The sequence below is a fragment of the Pelophylax lessonae genome, assembly GCF_965119305.1.
Source record: "Pelophylax lessonae genome assembly, chromosome: 2".
NCBI lineage: Eukaryota > Metazoa > Chordata > Amphibia > Anura > Ranidae > Pelophylax > Pelophylax lessonae.
In genome coordinates this window covers 571,029,619-571,045,723 of record NC_138769.1, presented here as the reverse complement: position 1 = coordinate 571,045,723, position 16,105 = coordinate 571,029,619, and the positions used below count along the sequence as shown (strand labels likewise).

At 37.9% G+C, this 16,105-nt stretch overlaps 1 protein-coding gene across 2 annotated transcripts in view; it reads right to left on the bottom strand.

Moving 5' to 3' along the window:
- The window catches only part of LRP1 (LDL receptor related protein 1), a 555,292-nt gene that overhangs the window by 300,346 nt on the left and 238,841 nt on the right, over nt 1-16,105 (bottom strand). For both annotated transcript variants that reach the window (XM_082246010.1, XM_082246011.1), the window contains exon 7: nt 14,519-14,681. In XM_082246010.1, the coding sequence (XP_082102136.1) occupies nt 14,519-14,681 (163 nt within the window). The remainder of the gene's footprint in view (nt 1-14,518; nt 14,682-16,105) is intronic.

Genomic DNA, 16,105 nt, shown 5'->3' with positions numbered 1-16,105 from the left:
TGAAAGCGGGACTCCTTGTTAGAATACACTGATCAGCGCTGCAGCCACTGATCGAATGAAAGTTTTCCAACTGCTTTAGTTCCCCACTTTATGCCTAGTTGGAAGATAAGCATCAAGGTGGAGGGGAGTTCAGGAATTCAGATTGTGGAGCGAAGAGGGAATTAATCAGTTAGACCAGTGTTTCTCAACTCCGGTCCTCAGGGCACACTAACAGGCCAGGTTTGCAAGAAAACTGAAATACATCCCAGGTGATATCATTTGCTGCTCAGTGATTGCAGGAGTCTAGTCTGCATCTCCCCAAGGTAATAATTAAAATCTGGCCTGTTAGTGTGCCCTGAGGACCGGAGTTGAGAAACACTGAGTTAGACAACCATGTGAATTTTAGGCCTGATGGGAGCCTTGGGGCCAGATTCCTCTAGAAGTGTAGATTACCTATAAGGGGTTTTCCCTCTGAGACATTGCTACCTATGTTTGGTCTTCTACGTAGCCAGAAAACTGGAGAACTCTATTACAAATAACCCAGCATTATGAATATTGCTGGGAAAAGGACAGCTGTTGTGCCTGGGTGGTAGTCACAAGACTCCTGTCTAGATCATGTACCAAGAAAATCCGTGAACCACTTTCATTTGGGCCAGATAGGTAGCGCAGCCTCCATCAGAGCTAGCCTGTAATCACAAGTTTGGGGCCCCTAACAACTGTGCTGTAAAAATGTTCATATAGTCTTTATACCAAAAGCCTTACAGTCATGGAGGAAGAGCCAGAGCTTCGGGAAAAGGTTTCAAACTCCCTGGCTAGAAGATATTCAAGTAGACCCATATTGCAGGAACCAGCATATCAATCAGTACTATGGGGTGCTACAATCACACTTTAACTTTCTGAGATGGAAAAAGGAATACATTTTAGCACAAATGTTGTAGGCAAAGAACACACCCCTACCATAACCCCTGTTGCACAGATCTTGAAGAAATGATATACAGAAATGGTGAAACCCACAAGAGCTTTTTGTTGACTAGTACCTTTCTTATACATGGGCCATGAGCGCTGGGGGAGGACCCCAGAAGAGGAGGATCGGAGAAGCTACTCTGTGCAAAACTATTGCACAGAGCACGCAAGTATAACATGTTTGTTTGGGTTTTTTTTTTTTTTGCTTTTTAATGTTAAAAAAAAGCTTTGCAATCATTTTAAGATTTAGGGGCCAAAAAAAAAACATGCACACAAGCTGTGTTTAGAGAGGAGCTTGTGAGCTTAATTTAGGTGCCTATGAGCGTATTCCAAAAGCTAGAATATATATTCTGGCTAGTGGAATGCATTTACACTCAATGTCATACACGCAAATCCTAATAGAAAAAAAAATGCATATTTGGGCCATAAATTCATTCGCCCACATGCATGAGGCCTAAAGCTAATGACAAGCAATGATAACATGATTCTCCACATTTTCTTTGTCTGTTTTACTATTCTTTTACAACTGAAATTACTAGTATGTGTAACGGCTTATCAACTGCTGAGATCTATATAAGCCAAACTGGGGTAACTGTATTAATGAGTGGGTGATAAAGAAATTGCCATTGTGAGAAGATGCAGTAAAGCAAAACCATTGCGTAGCACTATGAAGCAGACTCAGTGTTTGTAATGAGCCATATGGCAGCCCCCATGTACATACAGTATAATTACCAACCACACAAAAGAACAAGGATTTTTAAAAATGTACAGAAATTGTTGAAATAGACATTAAGTTATACATGTATGTCGAAAATAGCACTAATAGGACTCTACCCAAACAAATCACATGCTCAGTACCTGGCTTGCCTTAAAATCCTAGGAATGTAGTCACCATTTTTGCATCAGTTTAATCCACATTAAACAATGTACACTACACTACCCAATCCTAGCTTAGTCTGGCTTACAAGTTCAAATACATTTTAAATTACAAGCACATTTAACTTTAATAAAAAATACAAATCCCTGAGATTTAATGCAGAGTTAGCAGATCTAACTAATTGCTGAAAACATAAATAAAACCATTCTCCATCTGTGACTAAAGTGTATGACTGAAATCAATGAATATAAAAGAGGCTGTAATAATTGGTAAGGAGGCTGGAAAAAAGGTCACAAACAATGCTCAGTCAAGTGAGAAATGTATCAGTGTGATGTGCAAGGCTGGTCTATCCCATCAGCAGTCAATCGGAGATGGCACTGTAATCCATTATTATTACAGGCCTTGACGTAGTCTTCCCCAGTCACTGAATGTCAGGGAGAAACAAATCAAGGACTTGAATGTAGTTATATTTATATGGGGATTATAATAGAACTGTATTTATAATTATAAAACCTCCTAAATAAATTATTTTTTTTCCTTTTACCTTTCCATCAGCCAGATAAACATAACTGTACTAGAAATTAAAAAAAAAAAAAAAATCTAATCCAAACTCTCATATAGGATTTAAATTGCCAATATCAATACATCTGCCCTTTATGTTTTGCTAAATCCCCCTGTAATATGATGCAAATACCCGTTAATCCAGCCAGAAGGACTAGTAAATAGCCACTTTCTTTAATTAGGGTGACAGTGCTTTGCCTATCCCACTGAAATCACAGAAGTGTCACTTCTGCATGTTCTAAAGCTACTTAGATGTTATGTTGCGATGTAAGGTGTGACTAACGGTGTTCTTGCTGCTGCTTTTTTCTTACGGTATTATCTGGCCTTGGATAGCCACACTTAGCTTGCCCACATAAACCCTGCTAGAAGCTTGTTGCCTCGCAGGTCTAACGAGATATGGAGATTTTGCAGAACCTTGTATTTCTTAGGTAAATGAGGTACAAACCTGGTTGGATCCCTCTACTACAACATAAAATACATTTTTCTTTTAACAGGGTGGTTTGCAATGCAAAGAGCCTATTGATCCATTTGATGATATGAAACAAAATGGTAGGTTTTGGATGGACTTTAAGAGAGGATTTTTTTGGACAATGCCACTGCCCAGCGACTAGTATCGGAGAAAACATCTCTTAACTATGTAGACCCTTTTCAGTTTATGGCCCATTTGTCCTGGTAAAGGTTTTGAATGAGCCTTCACATCGCAATGCTTTTAGGATTCCAGAAGATGATATCTAAAAGCAAGTTTGTAACCATTTTTCATGGCCACTGCCAAGCTACCACTACAGTAGTTGCTATGCAAGCAATTTAGGAGGAACAATACATTTTTTTTTCATCCATGGGCCACAAAAGCAATTGAACTCAAAGACTTCAGATAGTAAAAAGGCTTGTAAGGTTGGGCATTTTCCAAGGTGTTTGTTTTAGGGCTTCTTCACACGAGTGGGTGCATTATAAGATAGCTGCTATTTGTAATATGTTGTAATTGTGCACTGAACTGCTACTTAATTTTTTTATTTTTTTATTTCTTTGAAAAATGTATTCATTTTTATGCACCACATTGCAATGGGTGTAGTGGGTCACAACATTCTGTGCTGCGTCAAAGTCCAGCATGCTCTACTTTTTTCCAGCACAATGCTGGTAACTGAACATATAGGAAAATTGCCTTGTCCATGTGTTGGGCAAAGCTTCCCAGCAAATTCAATTCATATTGTGTTAAGAGGCCCTTACAGATTATTTTAAGACAACTCCTGCTACCTATCAAAATATTGCAGTTTATTCGATTTAACACCTCCAGATTTATACTGCTTGAATGGTGAACCAAGAGTACTACTGTACTGTCCCTGAACCAGCTCATAGGAATATTAAAAGTGCTGAATTGCATTTTACGTTCCAGTAATTACAGTTTACAGCTGGTTATTTATGGAAGATTTCATTCATTTGCAAACTATTATACCTGATATTTCCAATCAGGGTTATAAAATGTTCAAGCTTACTTATGAGCTTAACAGCCAAGTGTGGGATATAGTGTGGGTAGGTGTGTACCGCGCTCAGGAAAAATTGAATAAATAATAACTGAAATAATGGTGAACTTAAATGCAGCTGTTCAAAATGGTAATGACCAAATCTGTTAAAAGTGCAGTGCAAATACAGCGCAAAGATAAGTGAAAAAACTAATGACAATATTAAAATTTCTAGAATGCAGCTGTTCATAAATAGTGGTAACCCAAAATTCACAAATACGAGAAAAATAAATCACAGCGCAAACAATAGTGAATCATGTATAATAGTTAAGTGATTACGTTCTACTCAAAAAACTCATAAAGCTCATAAAGCATAAAACTCATGTGGGAGATCTTAAAGAACTATTAAATCTGGACTGGCACTTTATATTTATATACTTTAGTTATATAGTATACGTTTACATGGTTTCTACACCCCATTTTTTGCACATAATTGCACGGTGCACTTTATGAGTTTTTTGAGTAGAACGTAATCACTTAACTATTATACATGATTCACTATTGTTTGCGCTGTGATTTATTTTTCTCGTATTTGTGAATTTTGGGTTACCACTATTTATGAACAGCTGCATTCTAGAAATTTTAATATTGTCATTAGTTTTTTCACTTATCTTTGCACTGCACAAGTGTGGGATATAGATGTTAATAGCGACGCCATTCCTATCGCAAACACTATTTGAATGTCATTTAAAAAAGTAAAAGATACAAGAGCTTTTCCACAGAATATGGTAGAGTGATTCCAGACAGTAAAGACCTGTACAGATGACATCAACCAGTTCAATAAAAAGTGGCCAACTTCTGTCGGATGAGCATGCTGGAAAACCAGCAGCCTACCGGCTCAAAATCAGTGCTCTCAGGCAATGGCTGAGAGTGCTGATCGGAGTGTCCTGGTGGGGGGGTCCGTCCCCCTGTCAGAACACAGCAGCTCAGCGGGGGAGTCACTGTACCAAGGTGTGATCGTTATTACAGCGGCTCAATCCGGAGCTGACAATTTTTTTCTTTTTTTTTGCGTTCAACCGAAAAAACTTAGTGTGTACCAAGTTTTAGTGCAGCAAGCAAGTGTGCGGCAAGCAGAAAGTATATTATATAGCCAAACCATTCACCACTCATCTATTTAGATCTGAAAATCTCAAGTGACTACTGTTACATAGTTTATTAGTCTTACTTCAGAATAACAGGTACAAAATATTTATAAATTGTCTGTGTGTTCCAGGCTAATTAGTAAATATAAAAAAAAAAAAAAAAAAAAAATTAAAAAAAAAAAAAAAAAGGATGGAATGGCTAACAGAGTAAAAGAAATACGGGAAGAAAACAGATTACAAAACTGTTCATATGTACTCTGGACAAAAAACAGAAAACTAAATACATGTCAAAGGGCATGAAGTGCAAACAGCAAAACTACTAAGGTTAATAATACTGAAAGAGAGTGGAACACTGACAAAAACTGGTAGAGGAGTACTGGACCAAAGCAGCCAGATGTTTTTGTTGAGAAACACTGTGACGCATCTTTGATTTATCCAGATTTGTGAAATTCAGGATGTTGTGACATGTTGTGGCTTTAGAAACCCAAATATATGTTGTACTTTAAACTGTGCTCCAAGTATTTAAAGAAAACAAGAGGAAATTTAGCTATTTTGCTAAATAGCACAAATCTGTTCCTTGGTTACAGTAGTATTCTAAAATTAAGCTGGATTATAGTCTACTAGCACCATATCTGACATCTAAACATACAAATTTCAGTAGTGGCTTACTAGCAGTTCTTTGTCCTCTCACTTTAAAATAAATAGATATGTTCATTTTTTTTTATAGCAGGATCATGCAGTTAAAGTATAACTAAAGATAGAGTGGAGAGGGATTAGAACACATGTCAGCTCTTTTTTTGTTGTCTGTGCCCCCATTGGAGAGATTCATCCTCTCATTTTGTCCTGTTAACCATTATCACCATCATCAGGAGTGAAAGTAAAAGAAAACCACATTTTGGCACCAAAACTGGAATAGAGGGGACATCTTCAAATAAGGACACTGGATTTAGTGACCTTGCTGACAACAAACTTCCCCACATTTGAGGAGTTCCCTCTAACCTTCTGTTTTGGCTATGGGACAGGAAGTGAAGGGAAATCTCCCCAATGGTACACAGATGGCAAACAAAATGGACAAGGGTTAGAGTCCTCCCTTGCTCTATTAAAAATAAAAAACAAAGTTTTGCCTTTAGTTCTAATCTTAACTGTTCACTACTACTACCTGGTGTTATCCAGCTATGACAACAATTTTGTTACATGCATATTCAAAGTAAACCTTTTGTTTCAAACAAGTAACAGCTCAAATGCAGTGTGTGTGTGTGTGTACATCCTCATCGCATGCAGCCCTCACACCTCTTGCAACTCCCTATTAGACAAAAAGGGCTGCTTATCAACTGAAGAACAAATATGAGTGGTGAGAAGCAAATAAAATATAAATAAAATGAAATAAAATCATTTGCATACTAGAGCACTGAGAGTTTAGGGGTCATAAGAACTTTCATAAGGGCGGTAAAAGGTACATAAGGGCACCGGACAGTGTTAATTTTGGCAGCAAATTTCAATTTAGTTTTAGTCTTAGGACTAAAATGGCATTTTAGTTTTAGTCCCATTTTAGTCTTCTGCATGTGTTTTAGTTTTAGTCGTATTTAGTCGACTAAAACTCCAGTACATTTTAGTCAACTAAAACTCCAGTACATTTTAGTCAACTAAAACTCCAGTACATTTTAGTCAACTAAAACTCCAGTACATTTTAGTCAACTAAAACTCCAGTACATTTTAGTCAACTAAAACTCCAGTACATTTTAGTCAACTAAAACTCCAGTACATTTTAGTCGACTAAAACTCCAGTACATTTTAGTCAACTAAAACTCCAGTACATTTTAGTCAACTAAAACTCCAGTACATTTTAGTCGACTAAAACTCCAGTACATTTTAGTCGACTAAAACTCCAGTACATTTTAGTCGACTAAAACTCCAGTACATTTTAGTCGACTAAAACTCCAGTACATTTTAGTCGACTAAAACTCCAGTACATTTTAGTCGACTAAAACTCCAGTACATTTTAGTCGACTAAAACTCCAGTACATTTTAGTCGACTAAAACTCCAGTACATTTTAGTCGACTAAAACTCCAGTACATTTTAGTCGACTAAAACTCCAGTACATTTTAGTCGACTAAAACTCCAGTACATTTTAGTCGACTAAAACTCCAGTACATTTTAGTCGACTAAAACTCCAGTACATTTTAGTCGACTATAACTCATTTTAGTCATCTATAATCGAATGGGTGTAGTTCAATTGTAATTTGTAATGCATTATTTAAGCATTTCTCTACAATTTCCAAACTCATTATATACTACTGCTGGTCCTGGAGTGAAAAATCGAATATGTTATTATTTATGGTATTAAGCTTTGAGCATGCACCAGTGTTAATTTTGGCAGGAAATTTCGATTTAGTTTTAGTTATAGTCTTTTGACTAAAATGCCATTTTAGTTTTAGTCGTATTTTAGTCTTAAGACTAAAATGCCATTTTAGTTTTAGTTGTATTTTAGTCATCTGAATTGTTTTAGTTTTAGTCGTATTTTAGTCGACTAAAATTGTGTTAATTTAGTCGACGAAAACGTTTTAGTCGGTTTTAGTTGACGAAATTAACACTGGCACCGGAAGGTACATTGTTACCAGGACAGAAGCTAGGTTTGAGCCATAATTCCACAGTTGAGTTCAGGAGTGAGGGGAAATCTTCAAAGTGGAATACCTCTTCCTATGACACCAGTCAAAGTTTGGAGATCCTTTCTAACCCTTTTCCTACTCTCACTAAACAACCAGTGGCACCACACAGCAGAAAGGGTTAGTTGTACCATTCAGCATCCCGACTGTTCTGTAGTCCTTTTGTTTGTAAAGAGTGATCAAGCTTTCTTGGTCCACAGCTTGGCCAAGCTTCCCTGTCTCCAGTCTTCTAAGCCTCAAAATTGGCTAACAAGGATACCCGTTGATGGGTTAACAGTGAGGCAGGTGGCAGTTGGGCCAAACTGTCAACTAGAGAAGCCAGGCGGATATTTTTATTAGACCATCTTAGGACTTGGGACAAGGGTGCAGAATAGGGCTTTAAACCTTAAGTGAAGGAAACTGAAGACAACCACTAGCGCCATTGCGGACTTCCTTCTTTTTTTTTTTTGCATTTTAGATTCAATTTATGTTTGCATAGCACACAAAGTAGGTTAACTTATTTCTAGTGAAAAAAATTAGATATATCAGTAAAGACCAGAAAACCTCAGCACATAGGATTCAAAATTCACTCAGGTATGATGTCATCATGAGACTCTGATTATTTCCCAAGGAAGATTCTTTGCATGGTGTCTAAATTTGTCATTTGTGTATTATTCCAGCAAATGCTTTGAAATGTAAACATGTGAGTGACTGCGTCTGAAACATTAGAACTGAGCATGTCTGGAGTGTTCAATAGGTTTGACTATGTGTACTGTAAAAGAGGTGTACATTATGACATCAGTTTACAAATATAGCAAATACATAAATAATTGGAAATAGAAAATAAAGGTAACTATAAAACTACCTTCATTATGCCAAAAGGTGGCTTCCAGTTATAAAAAAAATTCAACAGCTCAACAATTTCGACTCTCATGTAGGTCAATCTTCTTTCACCTAAGGCAAGGTCTGACATCTCATCATATGGAACATTTCCTCAAACCACAGAGTTCTTGGCTGTGATCACTGACCAAACTTAACTACTCAGCATAACTGGGCCAACAAACTCAAACAAAAAATTGCTAGGGAAGGTCATTTGGCATTGTTGATCTACAATTGCTTAATCTAGTTTAAATTGCTCAATATCGTTATAGGGAATTTAGCACAAACACACATACTCACATGTAAAGCTAGTGATGTTCCAGGCCATTTTCTTTTATAAAGGAAAAAATCCTATTACTGATTTTCATTGCCTTATTTTAAGTTATCAGGTTGTAAAACTGGAAGACACTACATGGGCACACTTTTCTAAGCTTCCCCATGCTGCTGCAGCTGTCAAACAGTTTGCCTTAAGAAAGGTAGTTTTGAAGCTGGATGGTGGAGCCTGATGGGCATTCATAGACACTGGTTCCCCATCAGGTCTGCTTCCCTTGTGATTTGAGAGCTGGTTCACACCAGATGCAGTCCAGTGTGTTTGTATTCTGCATGAAAAATGCCCCTAAAGTGTTTTCTATGTATTCCAAGGGCCTTAATTCACACTAATGCAGTGTATTCCAGTAGTCAACCAAAGTAGAACATGCTGCATTATTTCTGTATGGAATGCACCTGGAACATGGCAAAATAAATCAAAAACACATAAATAAGCATGCAGATAGGCATATGAAAAACAGGAATTGTGATGTGAACCCGCCCCGACATCAGATCCTTAGCCAACAGACAGCCTGCTATTGGCTAAAGAATGCACCCACGACCTGCTATCGATCATAGGGAGAGAGTGGACCTGATGGGGAATTAGTGTCTTAGATTCCCCATCAGGCTCCATCCACTTATGTGTCACTGCTAGTCAGCTGTGAAGCGGACAGCATTCTTAACAACCAGTGACAGGTAGGGAGGGGAAGGGGTAATAGGAAGGGGGAAGGCAAATATGCTGCTCTGGTACACAGAATACAGAGACAAGCACTCTGCCTGTCGCTGTATGCCAACATAAAATTGGCCTTCATTACCTCCAGTTTCATAATCCACAAACTATAGAACTCGTAATTTCAAAAAACTATAGTTTCATAATCCACTAACTATAAACGGAGAGACAACAGGAACTGTTGTCCTAGCCCTAGGAAGGGAGCCCTATGGAGTCCTAGCCCTAGGAAAGGAAATTCACTCCTGTAAGAGTTCTCATGGAAAAAAGGTGTCTCGACTGAAGCTTTATCACTAATAAATGTTTCCAAAAAAACCCCACATTTTCTTAATACAGTTGTCATAGGGACAGAAAGTGAGGTTGAAATCTTCTGAACGGGGGTACAGACAACAAAACAAATGGTAAAGGGGTGTTAACCCTTCCCTATGCTATCCAAAAAATTAAAACATCATTGTTTTGGCTGGAGCTAAACTTAAAAAAATGTACCCGTTCTGACTTAAAAACAAATTCGACTTAAGAACAAACCTTCCAGTCCCTATCTTGATTTTAACCCGGGGACCCCTGTAATCATTTTTAATTCAATTTGGTGTACTAATAGTTCCACTCTTTAAAAGTGGCACTATTAAGAACTACCTGAATCTGCCGTACTGGTCAGAAAAGCTATCAAATAAGGTGGCAGGAATTTCTGAATGTAGAACAGGCCATTATGGAGAGTCAAAGCACCAGAAAGGTGATATTAGGTATTTATTGAACTCCTCCATTCATGTCTTCTGCCTTTTCCAAGGGAGTGTTTCAGCTGCTGTACAGGCACAGTGCTGGACCTAGGATTATGTATGACCTCCCGACTTTAGCTCTGCTGGTTGCGCAGCCCAAAGATCATAAGACTTCCACACCTCCATATTAATATGCCATTTTGTTCCTATACTGGAATAAGGGGCAGAGACTATCACTGCACAGAACAGTGTGGCTCCAACCTACTATACACCCGATTCCAGGAAAAGAATAATAGTTTATACAAAAAACGTCCTGTAAGGGAATGCTTCCCTTACTTAGTAACACAGATTTTTTAATCAGGCAATCACATGCATTTAGGCATCTAAATGTGGTGAAAACAACTTTGTGAAGTTCAAACCGAGCATCAGAAAGGGGAAGAAAGTTGATTTAAGTGACTTTGAACATGGCATGGTTGTTGGTGCCAGGTAAGCTGGTTTGAGGATTTCAAAAACTGTTGATCTACTGGGATTTTCACGCACAACTTCTCTCTGGATTTACAGAGAATGGTCCTAAAAAGAGAAAATATCTATCCAGTATTAACCAGTGAGCAGCAGTTGTTTTGACAAAAATGCCTTGTTGTTGTCAGAGGAGAATGGGTGACTGGTGTGAGATGATAGAAAGGCAACAGTTAACTTAAATAACCACCCATTACAACCAAGGTATGCAGAATACCATCTCTGAACGCACAACACATCCAACCTTGGAGAAGACCACACTGGGTGGCACTCCTGTCAGCTAAGAACAGAAAATTGAAGCTATAATTCACACAAGCTCACCAAATCCGGACAATAGAAGATTGGAAAAATGTTGCCTGATCTGATTAATCTCAATTTCAGCTGCAACATTCAGATGATAGGTTCAGAATTTGCCACAAAACCTGAAAGCATGGATCCATCATGCCTTGTATCAACGGTTCAGGCTGCTGGTGGTGTAATGGTGCGGGGGATATTTTCTTGACACACTTTGGGCCCCTTAGGACCAACTGAGCATAATTTTTTCGCCACAGCCTACCTGAGTATTGTTGCTGAACATGGCCATCCCTTTATGACTACACTGTACCCATCTTCTGTTGGCCACTTCCAGCAGGATAATGCACCATGTCACAAAGCTCAAATCATCTCAAACTGGTTCCTTGAACATGACAATGAGTTCATTGTACTCCAATGGCCTTCAGTCCACAGTCACCAGATCGCAATCCAATAGCGCACCTTGGTGGAACGGGAGATTCGCATAATGGATGTGCATCCGACAAATCGGCAGCAACTGCGTGATGCTATCATGTCACTATGGACTGAAATCTCTGGGGAATGTTTCCAACACCTTGATAAATGTATGCCAGGAAGAATTAAGGCAGTTCTGAAGGCAAAAGAGGGTCCAACCCAGTACTAGCAAGGTGTACCTAATTATGTGGCAAGTGTATATTGAAAATTAAAATTATATTTAGTTAAAACAAATATCTTTAAAAAGTCCTTTAATATTCAATATGAGTAGTAACTCATTTATACCATTTGCAGAAAGCAGCTTGTGAGCCTTGTATTATCTGAAAACTTTTCACATCAGTCCTGCTAAAAATTAACATGAATGACATCTACACTCCCATTATACCCATCAAAGACACGACCATCTGAATGGAAATGTATAGTGTGTATTTTAAGTGAGGTAATATTACAGTGTTTGTCTTGAAAAAAAATGTTGCTATCACTTTCACATTTCTACATGCTTATTAAAGAATTTTTAGTTTTTGTATTAAACAGAGATTTTAGATTAGTCATTAAAGAAAATCCCAGTGGCTCAGTTCCGTCAATCTTCCTCTGTTTAACAACTGTTTATATTTTTAAAAAAAAGCCGCAGAAGAAGTGCATGGTTTACAATGAGTAGACCAACTTCTAGGCTTGCGTTGGGAGAAAAAGCAATAAAACATAATTTTGTAGCACTGTATAGCAAGAAGCAGTCTGTATAGTAAGAAAACATTATGTCACCTATATACAAAAATAATAAAAAATTAGGCATAAAAAATGTTTTTATTCATCATTAACACATACTGATATTATTTATATCAAGCTAATCTTTCTTGCACGTATAACAAAAAAAATTGTGAAAAGGACTATCCATTTCCTTTAACCACTTGCTGACCGCCCACAGTATATTTACTGCGGCAGTCAGCCCCTCCTGGGCAAAGTGACGTAGTACTATGTCGCTTGCCCAGGAGCCTGCAGGGGGCAAGCGTGCGCCGCCGGAGGCGCCCTCCGCCCCCGCTCGTTCCCCTGCATCCTCGCGTGTGTGTCACTCGCGATCTCCCGGTAGAGAGGGAGAAAGGCAGGCGGCTGATGTAAACAAAGCCGCCTGTCATTCTCCCTGGTGTAACAGCAGAGATCATACGATCCTGCTATGTAGGATCGTATGTCTCTGTGGTTACATCAAACGCCACACCCCTTTACAGTTATAAACACGCCCCTAGGGACACACTTAACCCCCTGATCACTAATAAAATTAACCCCTTCCCTGCCAGTGTCATTTTTACAGTAACAGTGCATATGTATAGCACTGATTACTGTAGTAATGTCACTGGTACCCCCAAAAGTGCCAAAAATGTCAGTCAGGGGTCCGATCTGTCCGCCACAATGTCGAAGTCCCGCAAAAAAAAAAAAAAAAAATCGCAGATCGCCGCCATTACTCGTTTAAAAAAAAAAAAACAATAAAAATGACATAAATCTTTCCCTTAGTTAGTAAACGCAATAACTTTTGTGCAAACCAATCAAAATACGCTTATTGCGATTTTGTTTACCAAAAATATGTAGCAGAAAACAAATTGGCCTAAATTGTTAAAAAATTTTGATTTTTACATTTTTTTGGGGGGAATTTCATATTAAAAAAATGTGAAAATAACCTTTAATTGCCATTTTAACCTGTGTGTGTGTGTGTCACCTTATGTGTCTGTACCAAGGCCAAATATTCCACGGTATGTAAACTTTTCATCAGGACCATTTGAGTAATTTCTGTTGTTATGATTTAAAAAAGGAGCCAAACCACTATGTGATAAAAAATTTTTTTATATATATATATATATATATATATATATATATATATATATATATATATATATATATATATATCGCACATATATCATAATGTTCTTTTATTTTTATTGACTTATCAACCACTTAAGCCCTGTGCGATTTTTACTTTTTGCGCTATAAACAAAAAAATAGTGAAAATTTTGAAAAAAAACAACAATATATTTCCTACATGTTTGGCTTTTTAACTTGCAGCTAGTGTCTGTGTATAAATAGTCAATGAATTTGTTAGCTCTTTCGTGGATGCACAGAGCAGGCTAGATACTGAGCCATGAGGAGCAGAAAAAAAAAACTGTCAAAAGACCTGCATAACAAAGTAATGGTACTTTATAAAGATGGAAAAGGATATAAAAAAATATCCAAAGCCTTGAAAATGCCAGTCAGTACTGTTCCATCACTTATTAAGAAGTGGAAAATTCAGGGATTTCTTGATACCAAGCCAAGGTCAGGTAGACCAAGGAAGATTGCAGTTACAACTGCCAGAATTGGTCAGGATACAAAGAAAAACCCACAGGTAACCTCAAGAGAAATACAGGCTGCTCTGAAAAAAGATGATGGGGTTGTAAGGAGCGTAATACAACAAAACATACACAGTGTGTGTGTGTGTATATATATATATATATATATATATATATATATACCTGCCTTTACACGCACATGAACTTTAATAGCATCCCAGTCTTACTCTGTAGGGTTCAATATTGAGTTGGCCCACCCTTTGCAGCTATAACAGCTTCAACTCTTCTGGAAGAATGGTCAAACTTTCCCATAGACACACTCCTAAACTTTGTGGACAGCATTCCCAGAAGAGTTGAAGCTGTTATAGCTGCAAAGGGTGGGCCAACTCAATATTGAACTCCAAAGACTAGGATTGGGATGTCATTAAAGTTCATGTGCGTGTAAAGGCAGGTGTCCCAATACCTTTGACAATACAGAGTAGGTAATGTAATATATATATTACACACACACGTACATACACACATGTATTGACCTTTTTCAAAAGAAAAAAAAATACTGAAGATACGATCATCATTTTATAAAATTGCATAATACACTGATGTCACGTTATTATGGGATAAATAATTATAGAACATTGTACAAGATATTTTTTCATCTCTAATATGTCCTAGTCTTACCCCATGGTTGGATCCAAAGCAATTCCCTTGGGATTATATAGTTCTCTGTCAAGAAGAGTAACGCAGGTGTCGCCATTTTTGTTACAGACAAAGATCCGGTCATCGATGTCATCCACAAAGTAGAAGTTGCCCGTTAGCCAGTCTATGGCCATCTGTTCAACATCTGAAAGATGAAAACAAAAATAGCTTAATGTCAAACATATAACTCTGCTAGGTTGCATGGCACACATGCTAACAAGCTGTCCTTGGTATATAGTCAGAGAATCTGCAAAGAGTCATAAATCTTTCCTATAGCATAATGTCAACTTAATACTCACATCAATCCACACTGCAATCAGCCAATTCTCAGGCCTGCCACAAAGTATGCTCTGTTACAGGCATACCACAGGATCAGGAAGGAAATACCAATTCCCATAAACACACAGAGGTTTAAAAGAGTCAGCCATACATGGGGGATATGGGATAGGCATTAATATATATTATGTATAAATATACATTGCGCTACTTTCATAAGTAGACTCATAACTATGTGCTAATGCAAATATTATAAAAAGGGATTCAGTTGCACCCTGAGGTTTCATCTTTCGCCATTATGTCACTACTGTGTCCTGTAGTGTCCTAGGACTGGATTGTATACTGCAGTCATTCTAAAATGTTTAAGTTACTAGGAACTAGTTGGTGGTAATTACTCCCCATACTTGTAAGGACTGAGTCATTTTCTTTATATTTGATGGCAAAATTGAGCACTGGAGGCACAAAAAAGGAAGGCAAGTTTGTGCAATCTGGTGGGGCTGGCATAAAAGTGAAATGTTTGCTATGCGCTGCATGGGCAAAGCACAGGTTCGCTTTAATCCGAGGTTTTACACAACACACGTATACCTTTCCTGTGTCTGGAAGAATTATTTTCATAGTATAGAACTTCATTGCATTTGCATTTTGCAATACAAATGATATCTACCATTTCTGCAAGTGATCTTTTGTATAAAAAGAACATTCATTGGAAAGACTGTTGAAAAGTCTAGCGAGCAGTACGATTAGGCCCCTTTCCTACTCATGCAACCTAAAAGTCGCGCGATTTTACCACTATTTTTTTTTTTGCCGTGATTTTGACTAGACTTGAAGCAATGCCTATGTCTATGGACCTCAAAACACTTTAACTTCGGCCCAAAGTAGTGCAGGGACTACTTTGAAGTCGTTGTGACTTGAAGTCGTACAGATATGAATGGTACTCATTGGAAATCATGGAGTATACCTTCTCTTTCGACATTGCAGTCCCAAGTCGCAGGACAAGTTGCACAAGTGTGAAAGGGGCCTTACCGTGGGTAGAGATTTAAGGATAACAATATAGTTATTTATTGACATTTTGCAGGTTAGAACATAAGGACCAGCTATGAAGAGAAAATCTAACGCTGTAAAAATTGTTTACTAAATTAAAAATAATATTATATCTGAATTTAAAGGGTAATTAAAGGCCAACTCCACTTTCAGTCCCCGTTCACACTAAGGCGACCTGTGAGGCGACCTGGTCGCCTCACAGGTCGCCTTCCATAGGGAAGCTGCGGATCCGTTCTAATAGGAGCGACACAA